A 24,304-nucleotide genomic window follows, 5' to 3' on the forward strand; every position below is an offset into this window, starting at 1 on the left:
AACTCCTCCTAGAGTCTCGAAGCCTTCTCCCCGCGGTGTCCAAGCCCTCCTCCCAGGGTCTCCGCACCCTCTCCTGTGGGATTTCCAACGCTCCTCTCCCTGGGCCCATGCCACACCTGAGGGCACTGGGTCCTGTTGGTGCTTTGTATCTGTGAGGCCTGCTGTTTAGTTTACAACATTCAATTTCCCGTCCAGTGGGCAAGAAAAGAAGTAAGATCTTAACCAGTCCTGTCAAGATACCTAAGATTCTGAATGAGTGGAATTAGCAGTGAGATTCATTCATAAGGATTAAGTCTGATGAAGGTGAGTAATTTATTGATACAGAGGGGGGAAAAAAGTCTGGACTCATTGAATAAGAAAAGAGATCTGCCCAACAATCCCCAAACTGGGGAAATCAGATGCCATCGCCTGGCAACTTACCTAGAAGCCCAAGAGACTGGGACAATTGCACATCTACCTACCAGGTTGTCTGATAACAATAGTGACAATTGGCCCAAGTCTGAAATAATCATATATATATAGAGACCTCGTGCAGGAGGGAATCAAAGAACTACACACTTGCAAGAGGGAATCCTGACTTCTCTGTCTCCTTTCCATTTAGATTTTGCAGCAACTTACTTTGGTAAACAACTCTGAATGTGTCTGAATCAGGTAAGATGTCGGTGTTCATTCCTGCTGTAGGGCTATAGAAAAGTAAGATTTGTCTCTAAACACAAGGAAGCACACCCAGGACTAATACAGACTTCTCAGCTCAAAAATTTTTCTTTTAACTCTATTTTCTGGAAAATAACATTTGGGTTATAGTGGGGGAGGGTGTTGTTAGAGTTTTCTTTTTTATTATTTATTTTTTCAAAATGTAAAGCAACTCAGCTTTGAAACATTTCAGTTTTTCAAAATGCTTTGTTTTAACTCATCCGCTTCTCAGATAGCAATTTAGGTAATTGCCTTAAGAACTTTGTCATTGAGATTGTTTTGAATATAATTTATTTTTTTCAATCAAACTAATTGATTTCTATGTGCATTATGTTATTTTCTCTGCTATATTATAAAGTCCCTAAGGTCAGGGATTTAAGAATCCTTGCACAGAATGAGTAGTTTGAATTGTGGAGCTGAATATATGACCAATATACAGAGATTTTCTTTCCTTTTCCTGTCTAATTCTATGTGTTTTATGCTTCATCCAGATACCTCCTCTAGTTTAACATAAACTAGTCAGCACTGATAAACTTGTGACTTACTTGTTTTTAAATTATCAATGGCCTATTTTAAATCCTAGACAGTTTTCTCTGACCTAGGATAAATTTTTACAGTTTCTCCCTCCCTGCAACCAAGCTGACTCAAACTCTAAAAATGCAAATTATTTTTAATACTGTTTAAAGTAGAATAAAATTGAAGATCAGTTTTCTACAGAAGCATCATATTGTGGGGCCTGAAAAATGTTTAAGAGATATTTGCCTATTTTCACTGGCATAGTATATATAGGATAAGATAGTCTTTAAAACAGGAAATTATTTTGCAGTCATTTGTATTATTGTAGATTATAGCCATCTTATAAGGAAACCAGTGCTGTATGACAAGGGTCCTTGATACATTTCATGTTGATGAAATGAGTTTCCTCCTAGTTCATATCAGAATTGAAACAGACATTGGAAGGACATAACCATTAATTTCTTCACTAGGAAGAAGTGCCCAGAAAAGAGATTTTTTAGTTATATGACCTCAAAAAATAGTGAGATGTCAGGTTCCTCACCATTTAAGATGCGACTAGTTCATCTGGATCTGAAAGGAGCCCCGCCAAAGGTCTGCTACCTCTCAGAGGTAAGAGCTCCCTTTCTTCTTTAGAGAATCCCTTTGCCTTGGGTTTGGTTATGAAGTTGTGAACAGTGTTCTGTAGACACATTCTTGGAACACAGCCATGGGTTCTGAGTTGAGGCGTGGTGGCAGCAGCATAGATCTTGAATTTCCCCCATATCCCGTCACAAAGCAGATAGCAACCAGGATAGCAAAAAGAAAAACAGAAAAGACAAAACCCCACAACCTCTGTTGTGAACCAAATCTTGTCTCCTAAAAAAGATATATTTAAATCCTAATCCAGCAGACCTATTAATGTAACCTGTGATTTAAAGATAGGGTCTTTGCAGATGTCTCTGACATTAGATGAGGTCATGTGGGAACAGGGTGAGCTCTAATCCAATAAGTGGTGTTTGCATAAGGAGAGGGGACAATAGACACAGAGGGAAGATGACACGAGGACAGAGGCAGAGAGTAGAATCAATGCACCTGTGTGCCCAAGAGGGTTAAGGAGGCCAGAAATCCGGAAGAGACAGGGAGGCTGCCCCTTACAGCCTGGGAGGGAGCACGGCCCTGCTGACACCTAGATTTTGGGCTTCATCCTCCCAAGCTGTGAGAGAATACATTCTTACTATTTCAAGCCCCACGGTTTGTGATGACTTGTTATGGCAGCCACAGGAAAAGCATGTACTCTAAAACAAATGTAAATTATCAGGGTTTCCCTGTGAATGCCAGAATGCAAGGGGTGGGGGCCAAACCACGGACAGACAGCTCAACACCCCTGTGGGGTTAGCAGCTGGGCAGGGGACGGTAGAGGAAAGATAAAAAAGAATTTAGGATCTTCCCTGGTGGTTCAGTGGCTAAGACTCCAAGCCCCCAGTACGGGGGGCCCGAGTGCAATCCCCAGTCAGGAAACTAGATCCCACATAATACAAATAAGAGTCTGCATGCCACAATGGAGATCAAAGATCCCACGTGCTGCAACGAAGACCTAGTGCAGCCAGATGAATAAAAATAAAAAAGAATTCAGATGACTTCAAGACCAGGGAACCTACAAAATAGCGCCACAAATAAAGGTAAGTCAGAAACTGGATGAGATGTCACTGGCTCCAGATTGAGGATGAGTGCTCAAGACCTCAAGGCATTCCAAAATACTTTCCAGAAACTTCTTCCAGAAGGACAGAACCCCACACTCAGAAGGCAGTGCTGGGAAAAGACTCCATCTGGAACTGGGGAGTAACATTGAGGTAAAGAAGAGAGAAGTTTCAAATACTGGAGGAACAGGATCCAGAGGGAGTGAAGACTGAGTGCTATGGAAGTAGCTGCACAAAGTCCATAACTGCTAATCCTTTATGTAACAGCTGCAGAGGGAGCCCGGGGCTGGCCCAGCTCCATCCCAAACATAAGAACCTGCTCTCCAAAATACAAGAAAATACATCTCATTGGAAAATGAGCAATAGGAAAGGAGTGTGGTTGTGCCATAGAGAAACATTGCCAGAAAATAGAGGACGATGATCTGAGTAACAGTATAGGCACACCAGCACCATGTGACCACAAAGCAGATGACACAGTTCTGTAATATTTCAAAACAAGATCAGAGATACTAAGAAAGTGATAGAAGCTATGGAAGAACAGCATGAGTTAGAAATAGAAACGTCCAGGCCCACATGCTGCAACTAATGACCCCGCGTGCTGCAGTGAGCATCGAAGATCCCCCATACTGCTCTTAGAACCCATGGTAGCCAAATAAATATTTTAAAAAGCACAGAAAGCGACAGCCAGACAAAAGTAGATTGTGAAAAGATTGCCTCCAGACTCAGGAATGAATTATAAGGAAAAAAAACAGGAATAGAGACTAAACTAGAAAAAGGACAAAAGTGAATAGACACCATGGGAACCAGTATTGAGAAAGCAACGGCAGAAAAGAAAAGTCAAACGTGAAGAGATAAAAGCACGGTGACAAATGGATAGGTGTGAAAGACAGGCAAAGAAGACCCAGTTTATGTGTAGCTGGAGCCCCCTGCTGCTGCTAATGGACAGAGTCAGGTTCAGACAACAATTTCTTATTCCTCCTGTTTCCGAGGATTTGCTGGGTGGCTCCCTCGGGCTGAGCTTAGCAGCCTGTCAGCCAGCCAGAGTACTGAGGATCCCTACCAGCCCCAATAGAAATGCCAAAGAGGCCACCCAGTGGTCAGATGGCTAAAGGCTGCAAGGGAAACCAGGAGCAAAAACACTATGGAAAATATGGAAATGCTATAACCATTATGTTTCATTTGTGCAAGTGACTGGCCTGGGTTAGTTTGACTCCTTTCCACAATCAGCCTCCTCTTATAATTTGCAGTCAATTGTCAATGACCCACTTTATAAATGATCCTAGCTAATTCCTGGTCCGAAGCTGATTTCCTTCTTCTATCCAGCATGCTTAAGAATGTTCCCATATTCCTGGGGAAAGAAAACTTTGACAGCAACATCAGCGAGAGTGCTACAGATTGTATAAAACCTGTAGTGGCCCTTGTCTGGAAGTGGGTTTATATTCTAAATACGTACAGGAGCCCCCCACCCCCCCACCCCCCCGGCCTGTGATACCAGGCTAGAAGAAAATCTCAGGGCTGTGTACAGTAGATACAGCCCTAAAAGTCCTGGAGGATAGGAGTCCATGTTCTTGAAATAAAGGTGGAAAAAGAAGTGGGAGAGAACCAGGGCAGGGACCCCGTAAGCACAGAGGGACAACCTCTTTCCTCCTCCATCTCCCTCCTCTAGGCTTCTTCCAGGCGCTCACCACTAACCCTCCAGAGCCCTGTAGGCTCCCATCGCCCCAGCCTGCCCCTTCCCTGTGTTCTAGGAGGCCCCCATGCTACAAGTCTAATCCAGATGAGGTGCCATGTGACCCTGCTTGCCCAGCCCTCCCTCCCCAGCTAAGCAACCAGGCAGCTGCTATTCTGTAGCAAGCAGAAACCCTGCCCCTTGTGTCAAGTGAACACGTCACTACGTTTGTGTTTAGTAGCCATAACAGAGAACACATTTTAGGTGGAAAGTTTCCAGGAGAATTATCAGTCCAAAGATCAGCTGTAATCCATGTCCATCAGCTGAAAGAATGAGTCTGTGATCTGCATGTGTGTCGTTTTCCATTCAAATAGTCATTTTTTCATGACGTTTCTGTCTCCTCCCCAGATTTTCCCCCTGTTCCGTGCCCTGGGTGCAAATGGCGTCCTCATTGAGTATGAAGACATGTTTCCCTACGAGGGCCACCTGAGGCTGCTGAGGGCCAAGCATGCGTACAGGTACCTGAGCTGCCAAGCAGGGCGATGCCTCTGTAGAGAAAATGGGATGTGCAGGGCAGCAACCTGGTGGGGAGAGGAGGGGAGGTAAGAATTGTTAAATGCATGTTTTTAATCGTAAAAACAAAGCACGTTCACTGAAGAGAATTTGGAAACATTTAAAAGAAAGGAAGCATCCATATATTCAAAGCTATGGATGTTTCAGTAGTCATGTATAGATGTGAGAGTTGGACCATGAGGAAGGCTGCGTGCCAAAGAATTGATGCTTTTGAACTGTGGTGTTGGGGAAGACTCTTGAGAGTCCCTTGGACTGCAAAGAGATCAAACCAGTCAATCGTAAAGGAAATCAACTCTGAATATTCATTGGAAGGACTGAAGCTGAAGCTCCAATACTTTTGCCACCTGATGTGAAGAGCTGATACATTGGAAAAGGCCCTAATGCTGGGAAAGATTGAGGACAGGAGGAGAAGTGGGCAACAGAGGATGAGGTGGTTGGAAGACATCACTGACTCAATGGACAAGAGTTTGAGCAAGCTCTAGGAGATAGTGATGGTCAGGGAAGCCTAGCGTGCTGCAGTCCATGGGGTTGCAAAGAATCAGACATGACTTAACAGCCACAAATGATCCCCCAGGAGGAAGCGCTGTGATATGTTTCAGCCTTGTCTGTGGATATGAAATGCATGGAGGACACTTTGACAGGTGTCCAGGTAGGAGGAGGAGGGAGGGTCTTTAAGGCCCCAAGTGGGATCTTCACCAGAAAAGTGAGGATTAAAGGGGAAAGGATCAGAATCAGGAAAGTCAGATAGCTTGGTCATGGACGTACCCCATTTGGCTTTAAAATTATGGGTATCCGTGTAAACCAATAACAAATAGCACGAAAGAAAATTGGACAAAGAACATTTTGATCCCCCCAAAAGAAAGAAGTATATGATAATAATAAAACAATGAAATGCCATTTTGGCTACCAAATTGGAGAAGCTTTTAAAACAAAATGATAGTGCTCTGTGTCCACGAGGGTGAACAAAAACTAGCCTCCTGCTGGTGGGCTGTAGAGCAGCCTAACCATTCTGGAGGGTGGCTTGGCTCCGTGTGACAGAACTCCCAACACGTGCCTGTGAGTGGGAAACAGGAAAGGCGTGATTGAGAGCATTAATGTGGTGTGATGGCAGAGGTATTCGTGTTTCTTCGTACAACGAACGTTTTCTGATCCTTTGTTTTTATAAGTGAAAAAGGTACCAGGGTTCCAGTGAAGCTTGAAAAAGGTATATTTAAAGATAGAACCTTATATAATCAGTTCCTTTATAAAACTGATTAACTTTAGAGATGATTCAAACACAGAAATTGAGATGAATTCATAAATGACACTTCAGAGTAGAGTGGTCGGGGGCCCTTCCAGGATGGCATCCTCAGTAATCTCAGTGGCAGGATGTTGACCTGGACGAATACTCAGGGGTGCTGACAGTGACTTCCTCCCAAGGTTTTTATCCATTTGTAGATGGATAAACAAATGCATGCGTACTCAGTCATGTCTGACTCCTTGCAATCCCATGGACTATAATCTGCTAGGCTCCTCTGTCCATGGAGGTTTTCCAAGGCAAGAATACTGGAGTGGGTTGCAATTTCCTACTCCAGGGGCTCTTCCCAACCTGGGGACTGAACCCATGTCTCTTGCATCTCTTGCGTTGGTAGGCAGATTCTTTACCACTGAGCTACCTGGAAAGCCCCAGTAGATGGGATTACTAACCCCCTCAGATGAGTCACTCCGCCTAGTCTTGGTACTCTATTAAAGGGGTCACCAGCCTTTTCTGTAAAGGGCCAGACAGAAGATATTTCAGTCTGTGCGGCCCTCATCTCTGTTACAACTATTTGTGGGGCAAAAGCAGCCACAGGTGATAATAATGAGTGGGCATGGCTACGACCCAATAAAACCCTATCTGTGGACACTGAAGGATGAATTCCATACAATTGTTTTTCTTTTGTCACTCAGTTGTGTCCGACTCTTTGCCACCTATGGACTGTAGCCCGCCAGGCTCTCCAGCCCACGGGGTTTCCCAGGCAAGAATACTGGAGTGGGTTGCCATTTCCAGGAGATCTTCCCAACCCAGGGATCAAACCCATGTCTCCTGCACTGGCAGGTGGATTCTTTACCGCTAAACCATCAGGGAAGCCCTCCCATACAGTTTTTACAGGTCACAAAATGTTATTCTTCTCTTGATTGTTCTCAACAATTTTTAAACGTTGAAACCATTCTTAGGTCATGGGCTGTATAGAAACAAGCAGTGAATTTACCCTCAGGCCCTGTCTTCACACCGTCGTTCTAGACTGTGATTCCTTGTGTGGCCCAGTTTCTGGTAAAATGACTTTAGCTTCGTGTAGAGTTTGGGTCAGAATAGCTGGTAAGAAGTAAACTCTTACTTGATGACATAACAGAGCATCGTTTTCCTGAACTGTAGTGTGGAAGTCTTCTCTGAAAACTTATACCTGTTGGGCTTTTCAGAGTTAGTGACCCTATTAGCTTCCTCAGTAGAATCCCCTAGGAACCTGATAAGCGGGGATTGGGAGCCTAAATGGAAGCCAGCCTGCACCTCTTAGGGTGGTCTTTTTCTCTCTGCTGCTACTGCTGCTGCTAAGTCACTTCAGTCGTGTCCGATTCTGTGCAACCCCATAGATGGCAGCCCACTAGGCTCCTCTGTCCCTGGGATTCTCCAGGCAAGAACACTGGAGTGGGTTGCCATTTCCTTCTCCAATGCATGAAAGTGAAGTCGCTCAGTTGTGCCCGACTCTTTGTGACCCCGTGGACTGCAGGCCTACCAGCCTCCTCCGTCCATGGGATTTTCCAGGCAAGAGTACTGGAGTGGGTTGCCATTGCCTTCTCGTTGTCTCTCTAGCCCTTCGGAAATCAAAGAGATCCTGCACCTGGCCACACTGAATGAGCTGGAGGTCGTTCCCTTGGTGCAGACATTTGGGCACATGGAGGTAAGTGGGAGGAAGGGAAGTTACCTCGTACCCAGGTGTGGGGTTCAGGGGTGCACGGGCAGGGCTAGCGACCTGCAGGGAACAGCTCAGTGCTGCACAGAGAGGCTCTGTGAACAGCTGAGGAGCTGTTGTCTGATAAATCTAACATTTAGGCCCTCTCAACATCAGTTTCCACAGACTTGTTTTTCCTTTGAGTGTCCATCCCACTTTCCAGTTATTTGCATGCCTCAATTTTGGGTTGACGACTGGACATTTCAGATCATATGTTATAGCAAATCTGACTAATTCCCCCGTGGGTAGTTGTAAATTGCCTGGATTTAATCTGTCTCCCCAGATGTGTGTGGCCACAAATGCCTCTGTTGGGTTTTTGTTCTTGTTTTTATTTTTTGTTCTTAGGGGGTCACTCTTCTGTCTTGAAAGCTGGTGATTCCACGCAGTGTGGGCACTAGTTGTGCCCAAGCCCGTAAGGCTCCACGTGGTGCCCCAGGGGCTGGGGTGCCACACCTAAGAGCTCATCCAGCGCTCAGCCTGGCGTGGCTTCTGCTTTCCACCCAGCCCTCTCAGGCCCCTGCGTGTGTGTGCGGCCCCAGCCAGCTGGTGTGAAGGAGAACGTGTGTCACCTCTGTGGTCCTGTGAGGACTGCAGAATTCAGAACAGTTTGCCACTCTTACTGACAGGTCTCCAAGGGCTGGGTTTACCCACATCCAGCCGCTGGTGGGCACAGGGGGTGGGGCCCTGGGCAGAAGCTGCAGAATCTCTGTTTTTACCTAAAGTTGTGGCAGTTTTTCATGAACAAACATTTCCCAGTTTGTTGTTCACCTTTGGTTGGTTTCTGGAGGCCTGAAATTGTGTTTGACAAATGGTTCCACTTTGTACTTGCTTTGTGTGTGTGTTGGGCAGGACAGTGGGGAGTGGGTAGTTTGCCAGCCTCTTCACTTGAGCACAGAGTCCACCTACATGTAATTCTGCTGTGAAGGGGGACTGTCTTGTCCACTTTCTCACTCAGCCTAGTTAGAGGTGGAAGGGAGAAGGGCTGTTGACGAAGCAGCCAGGTTGCTCAGAGCCCTGGCTCCCGTGCCCAGGGCAGCCCCACTGGCCCCCCTGGGAACTCTAATAGACATGAGGCTGGCAGGGTGCAGGGGCAGGAGCCCAACTGCAGGGAGCTAGGGCACAGGCTTCTCCCCAGGGTCGCCAGCTTTCCTGTTGTCTCCCTGCAGTTTGTGCTGAAGCACGAGGCTCTCGCTCACCTCCGGGAAGTGGCACGTTTCCCCAACACCCTGAACCCCCACAAAGAGGAGTCCCTGGCACTGGTCAGAGCCATGATCGACCAGGTGATGGAGCTGCACCCGGGCGCCCGGTGGCTCCACATCGGCTGTGATGAGGTGGGTGCCTCCCCTTGCCAGCAGGCGACTCCCCTAAGTCTGCAGCAGCCCCTTCTCTTCACCTCAAGGTCATCTGCTCCCACCTTGTGGGGTCTTCTCTTAAATAGAAAAGTAGCTCCAGGAATAAAGAAAGGCTGTCTGAGGAGATGTGCCCCAGTGAGGACCATGGTCCCAGCTGACAAGTGATCTCCCGTGGGCAAACCTGCTGAGCCAAGCAGGGTGCAGTGGGGTGGAGGCACCCACGGGACAGCAGAGCAGCCCCTAGTTAGTGCACGTTCATGTCCTTGGGGTCAAGGTGGCCATGAGATTGAGCTGGTTACTCTTCTCCATCTGAAGCAGCACAGTTTCAGACAGTGGGAGAAGGGAAACACCACTTTAGGGTCATGGCGCACTGGCTGGAAAGGCGGTTCCCAGGGGTGCCCCGCCTTGTCCTCAAGAAACACAGGATCTTAGGAAGATTATGAGCCACCAAGCAGTGACCCAAAGACCTCTGCTTGTCTGAGCTCAGGCATCTGAGCAAGGACAATGGTTTGTGGACATTTTATTCCAGAGTTTGATCCTCTTCTTCAAAAAAACCTTTTTTTTAAAAAAAATACACGTAATATAGAATTTACAACTGAAAGCAATTGAAAGTGAACAATCCAGTAACTTTTTAGTCATTCTCAGTGTCATGCAGCCCTCATCCCTGCCTAGGGCAGGGCCTCTCATCTCCCCCCCCGCCCCGGCCCCCCCCCCCGCCCTCTACCCCTGCATCCATATCTCCTTTCCATCTCTGCATTATTCCCCTGCCCCAGCACCCCATAAATGAAATGCTCCTCCATCCGTGGGCTTCTCTCCCTGGGCACCTTTTCCAGCTTCATTCATCTACATGGCAGCTGAGTGATATTCCAGCATGTTGGACAGGCCACGCTCTGTTTATCCATCTTGTGTTGCTGGACGTCTGGTCATTTTTACCTTCTGGCTCCTGTGGTGCTCCTGTGCCCAGGCTCAAGGGAGTCTTTGAGCTGCGTTTGGGTGTTGGTGCAGAAGGCAGGGGCGCCCTTCACTGCCCCCTCCCTATGGGCAGCTTCCCCGAGATTTCTCCCAGGCCACAGCATGAACCCATGGGTGAGGCTGAGTGGTCCCGAGGCCAACCCACCCGTGTCTCCTAGGTCTACTACCTTGGAGAGGGTGAGACCTCAAGACAGTGGTTGCAGCAGGAGCCCAACAGCAAAGCAGAGCTGTGTCTGTCCCACATGGAGGCGGTGGCCAGCCACGTGCGGGCCCGGTACCCCACCACAACGCCCCTGATGTGGGATGACATGCTGCGGGACATCCCCGAGGACCAGCTCTCAGGTCGGCGGGGCACGGCCCTGGCGGGCGGTTGCTGGGGGGGGTGGGGTGGGGGTGGGTAGTGGTGGTGGTGCAGGTCACGCTCAGCAGTGGGGCTTCCTGGTGCCACGAGGGGTGGAAGCCAAGTGCTCCGTAGAGCTGCACTGAAGCTTCTAGTTCCAGACCATCCCGTTATTAGGGCCACTTTCCTGTGTTCTCATATGACAGAGCCATTTCCCTAAAAGGTCTTGCAGGAGTGTGGTTGTGAGAGACCTGACCTGGAGGGTAGCATGAGGCCCCGGGTGTGGGGCTCCGACCAGGGAGCAGGGGGTGGGTTGCGGAGCAGGGGCCCCCAGCAGACCATGAGAGCGCCCAGCGCTTCTAGGGCCCTTGGCCTCACATGCCTGCATTGCCAGCCCTGTAGGGGGCTCCACTGAGGTTCACGCTGGCTGGTTGAGGGAAGCAGAGGCCCCCCCCAGCCCAAGCCCAGCAAGGCCTACCTTGAGGCTTTGGGGTGAGACGGGGAGATTGCCACACATGCTTCTGCAAGGTCCAGGTATCCTGGCTGCAGCCATTACCACGTGTGGCCACTTAGGTTTTAATTCATTATAAATAAGTCCGCTTAGCAGTGCATTCCTGCTGCTCCTGGGCCTGCCCGCATGCAGACACGGTGCCACTCCCTCCCTTGAGGGAGCACCGGGGCCGCTGGCCTGGGGCACGGCCCTAGCAGCTCCAGCGGCGTCCAGTCACTTCCAGAGCCGACTGGCCTGGCGGCTGCAGCGTTTATAAGCAAACGCTTAGTGCAGTACTGAGTCTGTACTTAAATCCATTTTAATGCAAGAAAGGAGGGCTGAAGGGACCCGCCCTCATGGCCTCTCTCCACTCCCAGGGTCGAGGGTGCCGCAGCTGGTGGAGCCTGTGCTTTGGGACTATGGGGCCGACCTGGACCTCCACGGGAAAGGTCAGTACCAGAACGGAGCCCGGCGGTCGTGGGCTCCTCTTGGTTTTCCCCCCAGACAAACGTGTGTTTCGGGCTTCACAGCTACATCTTGTCAGGGCCTGCCACTCACACCTCTTACTTGCTCACCCAGCGCTCCTTGTGGAGAAGTACCGGAAGAGTGGCTTCTCCTGGCTCTGGGCTGCCAGCGCCTTCAAGGGGGCCACAGGAGTGAACCAGAGCCTGACCCCTATCGAGCACCACCTCAGAAACCACCTGCAGTGGCTGCAGGTGGCAGGCAGTGTGCCAGCGGACACGCTGCGGGGCATCATCCTGACTGGCTGGCAGAGGTGAGGCCACTTGGGGCCCGGGGATGCCCTCGGGAGGGTTGAGCGGCTCCTGTCACTCAGGACACATGGCCCTCCCCAGCCCATCCAGTCTGGGCCTCAGTTCTTGCTTTCTGTCAAGGGGAAGCAGCCAGCACTCTGAGGAGGGGGTGGGAGGACCAGCCGCACGAAACAAGCCACTTGGGGTCAAGCCCCTCACAGCACACTGCTGAGGGGATGAGGCTCAGGGTGTCAGCACCCCGGGGCACTGGCCCTCCTGGTGCGCACTCTATCTGCACCAGGCGTGTCTCTGCATGTTCACACCACCCCAGCCACTTGGGAGAAGCGTGAAGACAGACCTCAGCTCATTCAGAATTTCACACCATCTGAAAAGTAGAGTTACAAGTTAATGCCTGGTCCCAGGCAAGTCCTGGCCTCAGGTCCGATCCTGAGGGGGAGGCCAGGTGGCCCCAACACCAAGGGCAGGAGGCCCTGACCCCACGGGAGGCAACTGGAGGCGGGGCTGATGGCTGACCCTCAGCCCTCACTTATAGAGCTAAGTCAAAGATGATCTGCCAAGAATTTCAAGGTGGCAACTGCAGAGCAGTAAGCCCAGGCAGGTCCCTCTGGGTAGGATCTGAGTATGACTGCCAGCTACATACCCACAAAACCAAGGAAGCTTCTGGAAGCAGCAGAAGCTTCTCGATCCCTGTCCTGTCTCACGGTGGCTCGTGCCCGAGCATCCGCTGAGTCCCTCTCCCGCGGACTTAGGTACGACCACTTCTCTGTGCTGTGTGAGCTGCTGCCCGTGGGAATCCCGTCCCTGGCCGTCTGCCTGCAGGTGCTGCTGCACGGTATGGCCCCCTGCTCCTCCCAGGAAGCCAAGTGCCAGGGCCCCTAACTGCTGCCACCTCCACCTGGCTGGACTGTGGTCTTACAGCCTGGGTCTCAAGCCTAAACCCAAGACAGAGAGAGGCCAGGAAGGCAGGGGGACAGGCCCCTCAGGCAGAGTGAACCCACCAGAAAGCTCATCATGGATAGGGTGCAGGAAAGGGCCCGTCTTCACTGGGTAAATATCCTGAATGCCCAGTGCCAGTAGGTGTGGCCCCAAGCGAGGGCAGCTCCCTCACTTCTGGTTCTCGTGGGAGCAGCCAGGTGCAGGCAGAGATGCTTAGAGATGGATGAAACCTGCAGGTTAGGTAAACTCCCATTTGAGACCAGGTGGGAATTTAATTGATGATACATGTGGTGGTGGAGCAGAAAGATGTCAAGGTGGTTGAGGAAAGTGAGGACTGAATAATGAACACGTTTAGGATTGTGCTGAGCCACAGGGATGTGGAAGGACAGTTACTGGGACTCTACCCTTTGCTAACCTTCCCACCAGGCTGCTGTGGCCTTGGGCTCATCCATCCCTGAGGTCAGCATGTGTGCGGCTGGACCTGGCCAGCGGTCCTTCTCGATGGTTTTGCCCACCACCCATGCCCAAAGGTCGGGAGGTCCAGCCAGCACAGGGTCCAGGCCACCTCCTGCAGAGGCCTCTCTGACCTCTGTCTATGGTTGGTTTCAGGAGACTTTGCTGAAAATGTCAAAGCAAGAGTGGAGAACTTTCTTGGGATTTCAAGCCTAGAGGAAATGAGTTTTAGGAGGTAACACCCTCACCCCCTGCCCTGCCTCTCCCCTCACATTTGGGCCCTTCCTCAGCACGGCGGCTCCCTGTGCAGTGAGGGCGCCGGCTCCTTCCCTGGCAGCAACATCCTGGCCCTCGTCACACAAGTCAGCCTCCACCTCTGCAGCTCCGTGGACGCGCTGCTGGAGAGGGACAGGTGAGCAGGCAGAGGAGCGACCCCCACCACCTCCCGGCAGGGCAAGGGCCAGCTAATACTGCAAGGAAGCTTCCTAGGTGGAAAACAACTTTTAAAAATCTCTACCAGATTTTCAAAGGTCTTATTTTACAACCACCCAGGCTGCCTTATGAGCCCCAGTGCACCCACCCGTGTGTGTGGATCTGCCTCCACCCCACTGCAGGTATGTGACTGGCTGGTTCAGCCCCTACCATCGCAGGAGGAAGCTCATCCACCCCGTCATGATCGAGCACATCCAGCCCCAGGCACTCAGGTAGCCCACGGCCCGCCCCGCTGTGTCCATCCCCGGCACTGCCCACCCTCCACTGTGCACTGGTAGCCTTCTGGACGAGCCGACTAGGTATCACAGCCACAGACCCCTGGGTGACCCGACTAAATCAGCTGTGCCCTTAGGTGTTAAGAGAAGCTTGGACATTCCTGCCTGAGAGGGTTGAGGGTCACCAGACGCCCTGAGCCGGGTCTAGGGCTCCTGGTAGGACCAGACTGCCTAGGGCGGTGGCCACACGTGTCACCAAGGGGACAGGGTCCCAGCTGGCCCTCCCCCCAGCTCTGTGAGCAGAGGCCAACACAGACTGTCCCCACTGAGTATAAGATGCCTTCAACTGTCACGGCAGGTTCATGCACGAAGAAAAACCCTGCCAGCCGGTTGTGAAGTGCCTGCTAGTTTCAGAGGTCAAACTGACAGTCACTCATTGATTCCCAACAACCTTATGAGGCTGGTACGAAGGGCCCAGTTCCACAGATGAGTAAACTGAAGCCCAGGATGTCCTGACCTGTGGGTTTCTGGAGGCTATGAGCTAGGCCCCAGGGCCCTCACTGGGCAGGCTAACTGTCCCACTGGTCCTCAGTCTCCTGGCCAGGTGGAGCGCCCTCGCAGGGGAGCTGGAGGCTGCCCTGCAGCACGTCTTCTACCCGGACACGGTGGAGGAGTGGCTGGAGGAGAACGTGCACCCTAGCCTGCGGCGGCTACAGGCTCTGCTGCAGGACCTGGGTGAGGCGGCCTGCCCCAGGCAGGACTCAGGCCAGGACCCCTGAGCAGGGAGGCCAGGACCCCTGAGCGGGGAGGCCAAGCGCAGGCCTTCAGCAGCCCTGCACCCTTGTCTAGCTGCACCCAGCCCCACGCGCCGCTCCTGAGTCCTGGACAGCCGTGCCAGCAGGCAGCACTGAGTAAATATGGAAGGAAAAGGCCTTCTGGGCCTATGCAGTGATCAGCATTAGAACTTTCTTTTGAAATAAAAAGGAGAGTGGAATGCAGAAATCATGCTACTAGAAATTTGAAAGGCTTCATTACTACCCTGGCCCGGGCTGCTTACAGTGAGGCCCTCACAATTCTCCGGAGACCCTTCTCGCCCAACCCAGCTCCTAGGGAGCAGAGTCAGCCAAACACTCTCCCTCTGGTCCTGGAGCCTCCTCCAGCCCTGGGACGAACACACCAGAAACCAGTGTACAGTATGTCACACCTTTTAAGAGAAAAGCACTCCAGATTTAACCATTTGGAAACCTAACTTTGGCATGTTTAAATGACTGTATCCCCATAGGTCTGGTTGGCAGCCATTACTTTGGAGTCCCCTGAAGTTGCTCTCACCCAGGCAGCCTCAGAACCCTGGGTCCATGGGTCTACCAGGCCATTCCCAGTGTGGAAGCCTTATGGGTTTCCCCAGAGATGCTCTTGGCACGTGCTGTACCTTGGAGGGACCTGGGTTCAGAGAAAGCAGAAGAAAACAGTGCAGGTGAGGGTCAGTGTGGCACCCAGATTCCATGGGGGTGGCTGCAGCCAGCTGCCCAGGCCCTGCTAAGGGGCAGTCATAAGCCTGGCCCATTCTGGCCACATACAAACAGGCCCAACCGCCAGGGTTTGAGAGAAGCTGGGAATATGGGTTCCAAGGGATGAGTGCAAGTTTTTAAATGCTGCTAGAAGAGAAAACCTCTGCCTACACTGGGAGCAGGGGCAGGAGGTTATCCTCCCTGTAAGAGCCCAGCTGCAATCCTGACTGTGATCTGGGCGAGGCAGCAGTGAGCGGTGGTATGAAGTGAGATCTTAATTCCCTGCCCAGGAACTGAACCTGGATATCCTGGATGAGAACCAGCAATCCTGGCCATCAGACCGGCAAGGGCTAGAAGGCTAGAAGTTGGTTTTCTGTGGATCTTTGCCCCTGACGAAAAATGCATTTATCAAGGAGGCAAAAACTGTTAATGCAGGTACAAAGTTTATTGAGACTTAGCACAACAAGTGGAACAGCGCACCGAGAACTGGTTTGTTAAGAGGGAAGCAAGGCAGAGACGTACACCCAGAGAGAAAGGGTGTGGGCGTCCCTCTTAGTGAGGAGCGCTGGAAAGAGGTGGTTAAGTCATTTATATAGGTCAATTCTTCCAAGTCTTTACCTTCAGCCAGTTATCTGTTTTCCACACCTGACCTACCCTGAGATGCTCCCTTGGGTGTGCATGCACCTCTCAGCCAAGATGGATCTCCAACTGAAGGCTTTTGGGAGGAGCAAGACTCATTATGGCCTCGCATTATCCCCTGACTTTTGACCCCCAAGGAACCTTTCTGCATATGTGCAGTGTCTCCCTTGTCCCAAAAGGAGGAGTGGACATCCCTTAATCCTTTACTCAAAACAGGGTTTTGCCCCTTTGTCCTTGCATGACTATTACCTTAAGGTGTTTAAAGGAGACAAACACTGGCTGTTTACGCTGTTTCTGTTGTTACTTCCATTTGGGAGCACAAACAGGCGGCTAGTTGTAGGCATACATCCTGAAGCCCACTTCTTCCTGCCCCACGAAAGGCAACAGGAGGCCAGTTGTGAATGTCTACCTGGAGCCCAGCATCTGTCTCCTGCCTCAGCTGGACTCAAGATGAGCCATCTGGGGTTCTAGAGGCCTCACTATGGCAACAGCACACCAATCAAATGGGCCCCTTGGCATCCACCCTGAGCACCAGGAGCTCACAGGTGAGCAGCTCACTTCTGACCACTGAGGACATCTGGCTAGTGGAAGGGATGAACATGGGGAGCAGGAAAAGAGCTGGGATCCATAGGAACAGGCGGAGACAGCATCCTCAGAGGCTGACCCAGCCAGGCCCCACACCTGCCTGCCAAAACCTTGTTGCAACCTGCAGGACTGAGTCCTGGCAAAGACCCTGACCCAGAGAGCTCAGTCCTATGCTTCGTGCCCTGGGACCCCAGGTGTGCTTCCCATTTCAGAGGCCTTGAGCTCCACATGGCTATCAGGTCTGGCCTGTCCACACCAGGCTACTGCCCCAGCGGGCTGATTCCAGGAAGAGGCAGATCAGCCCACAGAGAAGGTCCCACTGTGGTTTTGCTTGGAGGACAGAAGCAAGCAGCAGGAATGGCTGAGGGTCCTGCCCTGGGGCTGCCGGGGACACAGGCAAGAGCCGAGAAGGAAGACTCCCAGGCGGCCCATCAGTCCTGCTGGGGCCCCATCAGAACCCTGCTGAGGGGTGCCATGGAGGTCAGCTCTGGTCTCCGGGGCCATCGGCCTCACTGTCGCTGCTCTGAGACAGCTCCACAGGACTCTCCAGGCGATGCAGCTCCAGGAAAGTAGTGATAAGCTTGGCAACGGCTTCCACATCGCTGGTCCAGGCCGGCACCAGGAGGGAGGACGGGTCACCGTGGCAAAGATCCTGGCCTCCCAGCAGGAGCCAGAAGACCATGCCAGCCTCCTCACAGGCATCGCCCTGCAGGGTTCCCGCCAGGACCCCACACCTTACCTGGTCCCCACCCTCACCTGACCTTAGCCCAGGCCTCTCTGCCACTGGGGACCCCTGATGTGCCCTTCCCCTCTGTCCCTCCAGGGACCCCTGATACCGCCTAGCAGGTGGTACCATGCCTGTCCCCCAAAGCCCCACCTCCTCCATGTTCCTGAAGCCTCTCTGCCCTGCCACAGTCCCTTATGAGGCCCACTCGCCTGGGGGCAAGGGCATAGTGGGCAGCCCTGGCCCATCTCCCATCCTCAGCTTACCTGCGGTGGCCCATGACAGCACTCTGGGTGAGGGGGTGGGAGAAGCCTGTGGCAAACCGAAGCACCACCACATAGCCCTTCCCGAAGTACCGGACCTTCTCCTCCTCCACATTCACGTCCCGGATGTCACTGAGCAGGACCACCACTGTGGGTGGGGCCAGGTCAGCGGCCATGTCCCCCGCCCACCCTGCCCCTCTCGCCTGGATACTGGCACAGTGCAGAGGATCAGAGCCTGCTTGTCATGAAGGAATGCGTGTCACTCCAGGTCGGAGGCCCAGAGGATGCCGGGACCCAGCCTTAGATGTCATAGGAAGTGACCACAGCACAGGGTCGTGTGACTGCCGGTTAACACCCAGTCTGAATGAGAGGGAACATCTGGCAGGCCTATTGCCTTGAAAAGCCCACCTGTCTAACACGTCAGGGGCTGGCTAAGCATGGTACTGCCCAGCTTTCTGCTTCATTTTCCTCAACTGCTGGAAAATGCCTTGCTGGTCTCTAGTGGCCAGTCACTGAGCTGGGGGTTGCCAGGCAATTTTCTTTGGGCCAAGGCACATCTGAGGACACAAAGCATCCATGAGGCAGGACACAACTCGGGTCACCGAGCAGCCAGCTTCCCCTTTCCAGGTCAGGCAGACGCTCACTGCCTTCCGTCCACCCCAGAGTAACCCATGTCCTGTTCACGCCCCACGCCTTACCTTGGTCATGGCCTGCTCTGCAGAGAGTCAGCAGCTTTCTATACAAGCTGAACGTCTTCAGCACTACCTTCCCGGTGCTCTTGTTGAAGACGGCTTCCTAGAATGCCAGCCACAAGGCGGTCACCTGGCTGCTGGCCTGTGGTCCAGTCCAATACACGCTAACTCGCCAACTGTGTCCCCACCCTCCCCAGAGCAGACACAAGGAGGCAGCCCTCTTCCTTCCCATCCCAGTCAGAACCCCAGACCTCTGCAGCCAGACCCCTCCAGGATCTCGGGTGTGAAAAGAAGCAGGTACTTCTCTCCACAGTTGAGAGAGGTGAGCACTGAGGATAAGGTCATCAAATGAGGGAACAGGGCAGAGAACAATACTGGGGCCAGGCAACCCAAAGGACACATGAGGAAGGACAAAAGGGAGGCAAGGGAAGTGGCCTCGCCCTTCTAGGAGAACTTCTAGGAGAGCAGCTTCAGAAGATTCTGTGGCCCACAAATGGTCACAAATAGGCAATCTCCAGGGGCCAAGTCAAGCTGGCCAGAAACCACCGGGCTCACATTTCAGGATCGGGGTGGAGGGCATTAGGCCCCTGGAGTCTTTCTTCCTTTGATGAGCCCTGCAGGGGAACCCAGGAGCCCCAAAGCCTGGGCACCCTTCCTACATCAGCCTCACCTCCCAGTCCTCCAGGTTCTGCACGGCCACAAACAGACAGCCTGTGACGTAGAAGAGCTTCCAGCCCAGACTATCTGGGGAGCAAACACAGGAGACAGCCATGGGCAGGTAGCAGGGGGGCAAAAGTCAACATGCCTGCAGGGGGTGCCTCCTCCCAGAACAGCTGCTTCCCAGACTCTGGGCAGGAGTGGCCCCTGAGGGCCCAGCTGACTGCCCATGCCTCCAAGGAAACCCCACCCCTGCCAAGGCCACCTAGCACTGTGGGCCCTGTCACACAGGACAGGATGTGGTCCACCAGCTCTGCCCTCAGCTCTCCACCTGGGCGACTCCTCGAGATTACAATCATGGCACCGTGTGTGAGAGCAGAGATGGGGGACTACTTCCAGGGAGCTGCTGAAAGCATAGACTATTCCTGCCACAAGACCTGAGGCAGACATGAGAGTGCCTTTCTGAATATTTTATGACATGAAAATGCTGATGTAAATGAATGCAAGCTGTGGGGGACACACCAGCGCATGAAGGTGAGACCATGCCTGCAAACCATTTAGAGGCAGAAAGTGAAAGTGTTAGTTGCTCAGTTATGGCCAACTCCTTATGACCCCATGGACTGTAACCTGCCAGGCTCCTCTGTCCATGGGATTTCCCAGGCAAAAGTGGGTAGCCATTCCTTTCTCCAGGGGCTATTCCCAACCCAGGGATAGAAACCAGGTCTCCCACACTGCAGGCAGATTCTTTACCATCTGAGCAACCAGGGAAGCCCCATTTAGAGGCAGGGGCAATCCTCAAAATCATGCCTGTCAGATTACAGATGACAGGGTTTCCTTTTTTTCTCTATTTTCCAATCAGCTAAGGAAGCTCCTAGGGGTGGAGCGAGGCAGGGCAGATGACGTTCCTCACCTCCACTGTAGTAGGCAGCAGCCAGGCCAATCGACAAGATTCCTGCGGGGAGAAAACCAGTACCTTCCCATTGGGCCACCACTAGCCCAGAGACCACCTCCTCCCAGGACCCACAGACCCAGGTAAGCAGCCCCTTCCTGTTGCCAGGGATGGCTAAGAGCAGGGAGCAGGGGGCAAGAAAACCACCAGGCTCAGAAATTGTGGAAACAACCAGGACGTCTGTTTACAAGAATGTTCTACATCAGTCACAGTATTCACTGGTCACATGTCTATGTTGAGGTTCCAGAGCTGACAGGGGAACCAGAAAGAGGAACCTGATGTGGGTTTCATCCACTGACAGCACATTGTGTGGAATGAAGACAAGACTGCAGGTGAAGAATCACGACCCCGCACGAGACGAAACAGGAGTCCCAGGAAAGAAGGCCCAGAGCCAGGCTGCTGAAGGTGCAGCGGCACCTCCCCTCACACCTCAGTTCCAACTGACATGTGCAGCTGCCCAGGGAGCGCAGGGCAATGGCGATGGACAGGGTAGAGGACCAGGGGCCTCCCCACCCTTACTCCTTACTGTCTCCATCACACAGGCCCTGACTTTATGAAAGCAAGCAAAAAAGGAAATACAGGGACCTCATAGGAGCATGGAGACTATTAACCAAAGGATGTTAAATGGTGAAAAAACACAAGACTGACCATCTGTAAAAGCACTCGAAAAGGATAAAAGCCGGAAAGACATAATAGTTGCTATTTCCTGGGGTAGTAGAACCAAGGAAAATTTTAGTTTAATCTTCATCCTTTTTTAAAGTTGGATTTTTAACTTGAGAAATATGAACATCCTTACCAACCAGCAGGGACCAGGATCTGATGCCTGGCGCCCTCTTCAGATGGAGGCGGGAGCTGGTGCGTGTCTCCACCTGCATATACATCCCTGGAACTTGCTGCCACCACCTTCAAGAGACCAGGGCGCCTAGGGAAGGACACAGAGAGACAGCTGGAGCCCTCGGGCTACTGCTAACAGACAAGAACCCAGCTCCTCTCCAGGACAGGATGCCCAGCTGCCCACTAACAACGTCCACACAGGTTCAGAAACCACTCAGCCTGTGCTGACTGCAGTCCTGTGGTCAGGCAAGTCAATCCCCTAGGGACCCATGTCCTCTGTAAGAAAGGTTCTCTGCGCAGATATAATGGTTGCAGTGGGGCTATGTCCCCTGCTCTGGCTCACAAAGCTTCAACACTTGATGATCACCTGTCCACTTCCTACCTGGAAACCTCAGTCTCTTGGAAACCGTTAGCCCCCAGCCGCCTCCAAACCTCTGGCACCCTATCAGAACGTACCAGAACACCCTCATTTCCCTGTACAGGCCTATGAAAAAGAGAACTGAAAGTCTCATCATGGTTTGATGAGAGGCACTGATCGAAAAGTCAGCTCCTGCAGCTGCGGAGACAACAGTCCGCACCCAGCGGAGGGTTTGGACCGCCAGGAGCACCAGCTTAATGAACTAGTCAGCAAAGGGGACTGATCTTCCACACGTGGAGAATTCTGCCCTGAAATACGTTCAAAATGCTGGCTCCAGGGGCCGCGTTTTGGGTAGCTTTTCAGGTATTCTCTGTAAAGTCAAGTCAAATTTCTGACAACAAAGAGTGGATTCAGTTCACACAAACGAAGCCAAGATCCTGCGATATCCCCGGCTCCCTCCCTTTGACACGCTTCGCCTGTCTCCACACGCGACTCGGCCGCCCGCGGGGCGAGATCACGCCTGTCACCTGCACGAGCCACTTAGGACACTCTCCACTGACCCTCGCGGCCACACTGTACACTCTTCTAGCCTCGAGCGCTACCAGGCCCCCGAGGCATCGACCCAAGACCGCGCTCCCGGAAGGACCTCGGCTGCGGGAGCCGCCCCTCAGCACACCCCGTGCCCCCCAACCCGCAACCGTGGCGCAGCCCCGGCGCTCACCGCAGACACAAACCTGCAGCCGCGGAGGCGGGACGGGCGGGACCGGCAGGACTTCAAAACGCGCCGGCCTCCAACTTCCGGAGCTGGGGGCGGGACCAGCTGACTTCCGGACCCGCGGGGGCGGATGGGACAGTAGACTTCCAGACTCGGGGGCGGGGCGAGGCGCGCGGGTCCTGACTTCCGGGGCCTCCATTCAGCCCTGAGAGAAGAGGACTGGCGGACCTCTAGAATGAGGTTGGCTACCAATCAGTAGAGATTGCGGAGGCTGCCGCGGGTTTTGCGCACCCCGGCGCTCAGCACAGAGCGCCTGGGGTTGCAGTCTTTAGAAGATCAGCAGAGGCAGGTGAAGTTGTAAGCACGGGACAGCCATTTAAGATGGTAAGGAAACGTGAAGTATATATTTAAGCTCACAACAGATACATACAAACATTATGGTAGATTCTGTAAAAACTTTAATGGGAAGCATTAAAATAGAACTAAAATAGTTGTTCGTGGTTTGGAAAATTATTGTAAAAATGTGAATTCTCCCAACTTGCTCTGCAGATTGAATTGCGAACCTAGTATCAACAGGTTGAAAACTCTGCACAGCGCTGCAAGGCACTGGAGGAGGGTAGGAGAGAACTAGAGATCCTTGACCCCCCCAAAAAAAACTCAGTGTAGCTGGGAAATTCACATTTTCGTGAGGGCAGTTTTTCTGCTCCTCCTAAACTTGCCCCATTGTAGGGGGAGGAGGACTGTAGTAAGAGATCATATTCTCCAGGAATACTTTGAAATGGCCGCTTAGGTGGCCTCCCTGCTCCACTCTCCAGCAAAACACTCATAATGTACCGCCAGGGCCCCCAGATGAGGCCCCAAGTAGGACCCTGATTTGCCTATTTCCCACTAGAGAAGGATTACCTGAAACAGGAGAGCCTCTACCGCACAGCCACTGCCTGCATCAGTGGCCTCCAAACTGGGACGGCCAAGATGATCTATAGAGTGCTGGAAGAACATACCAGAGCTTGTATTCCTACTTATTTTATCTTTTTATGTCTATTCTCATGGGTCCTATAATTTACATAAGACTTATACACAGTGTATAAAGAAATATACACACATGGGTATGCATAACCCTAGATGTTTTACCAATATAGACACGATGTCAAAAATTGGGGGATGACTTTTCTATTTCACCAGTCTATATGTACTCTCTGCCTGTGGTTCAGAATCACCTGGTTGGGGCTATTGAAACACAGACCACTGGACATGTTCCAGCAATGGATGGGGCTTGAAATGTACTCATGCTGTTGCCCGCTGCTCTGAGAACCACACCCAGAGAACTTAAGCTCAGAGCTGTAACAAAAGTAGGTTCTGCCAGAATGTGGCAGGTTCCCTGACCTGATGCCTCAGCCCACATTCTATTTCCTTGAAATGCCTTCTGTGGTAAGATACACGCCATCTTGAAGGTCTATTTGAATTGCTTAGCACCTCCTTTAAGTCCTCTCTGCTTGTGATCTTAATTCCTTAGAATTTAGGGAGAACTGAATTGATACCCATAAAATTCCACTTTGCATTACAGTCCTTGACATAATTTAACCTTTTATACCAGAGTACAAGCCATTTAAAAATGAAGCCTACACTGGCTTTCTATTAATGTTGAATGAGAGAACAAATGATGTCTGATTTGATTAAAATCCTGCTGAATATAGGTAAGAGCAAAAGACTGGAAATAAGTACAAAATACACAAAATAGGGGACTGAGTGAATAAAATCTGTACATTTTTTCCAGTTATCAATACATTACATCTTTGTTTTAAATTCAGACTGCATTGCCCGTTCTATGAAAATGCATCTGAGCCCTTTTTTGTGTGTATGCTCTCTGGCATGATGTTAAGCTTTGTCAATGGAAGGTGCTGGAGACACTTCAAGGGAAGAGTTTCTCTTCTCGGTCTGGTTCTGTCATCCTGGATCCACAGTGCACAAGGTTTCTCTAGCGTTCAGCTCTTACAGTACACACTGGCCAGCTGTACCCAGTATCCTCCACCTTCCCCAGCAACCTATTAGGTGATTTTGTAGCAGAGTGCCTCCAGTGAGACTGATGTCAGGTCTAAAGTAAGAAATGTACAAGGAAATGTATCAAAAAGGAAAGAGACTATTAGTGTTGTCAGAAGAATTCAACAGAATAACCAAATAGTGGATAAGAGAAATTTCTCATTATGGAAGCAGTCCTGCTAATAAATGAAGAAAGGATAGGATTAAAACATCAACCTAATGAA

General features: G+C 51.6%; 2 protein-coding genes across 6 annotated transcripts; one reads left to right on the plus strand and one right to left on the minus strand.

Annotated features, from left to right (window-relative positions):
- The first annotated feature begins 207 nt into the window (after positions 1-207).
- Positions 208-16,547, plus strand: HEXD (hexosaminidase D). 4 transcript variants are annotated; one of them, XM_040244902.1, is made up of 14 exons: positions 208-303; positions 602-651; positions 1,680-1,818; positions 4,963-5,072; positions 7,958-8,045; positions 9,263-9,427; positions 10,579-10,762; positions 11,628-11,699; positions 11,830-12,025; positions 12,773-12,855; positions 13,569-13,647; positions 13,723-13,824; positions 14,027-14,116; positions 15,918-16,547. In XM_040244902.1, exons 3-14 carry the CDS (start codon positions 1,714-1,716, stop codon positions 15,922-15,924), a joined length of 1,281 nt encoding a protein of 426 aa, XP_040100836.1. In that variant the 5' UTR covers positions 208-303; positions 602-651; positions 1,680-1,713; the 3' UTR covers positions 15,925-16,547. The 4 variants fall into 4 exon arrangements, with proteins under 4 accessions (XP_040100836.1, XP_040100834.1, XP_040100835.1 ...); XM_040244900.1 differs by lacking the exon at positions 15,918-16,547 and adding an exon at positions 14,712-15,124; XM_040244901.1 differs by lacking the exons at positions 13,723-13,824; positions 15,918-16,547 and adding an exon at positions 14,712-15,124.
- On the minus strand, positions 16,052-22,296 carry LOC120866903 (cytochrome b-245 chaperone 1). Of its 2 annotated transcripts, none has more exons than XM_040244908.1 (7): positions 22,050-22,296; positions 20,933-21,058; positions 20,098-20,139; positions 19,201-19,274; positions 18,537-18,633; positions 17,842-17,986; positions 16,052-17,453 (listed from the first exon to the last, which is right to left on the minus strand). In XM_040244908.1, exons 2-7 carry the CDS (start codon positions 21,015-21,017, stop codon positions 17,333-17,335), a joined length of 564 nt encoding a protein of 187 aa, XP_040100842.1. In that variant the 5' UTR covers positions 21,018-21,058; positions 22,050-22,296; the 3' UTR covers positions 16,052-17,332. The 2 variants fall into 2 exon arrangements, with proteins under 2 accessions (XP_040100842.1, XP_040100841.1); XM_040244907.1 differs by having other exon boundaries at positions 22,063-22,159.
- Between the last annotated feature and the right edge of the window lie 2,008 nt (positions 22,297-24,304).

The sequence above is a fragment of the Oryx dammah genome, unplaced genomic scaffold (genome assembly GCF_014754425.2).
Source record: "Oryx dammah isolate SB20612 unplaced genomic scaffold, SCBI_Odam_1.1 HiC_scaffold_8, whole genome shotgun sequence".
Lineage (NCBI taxonomy): Eukaryota > Metazoa > Chordata > Mammalia > Artiodactyla > Bovidae > Oryx > Oryx dammah.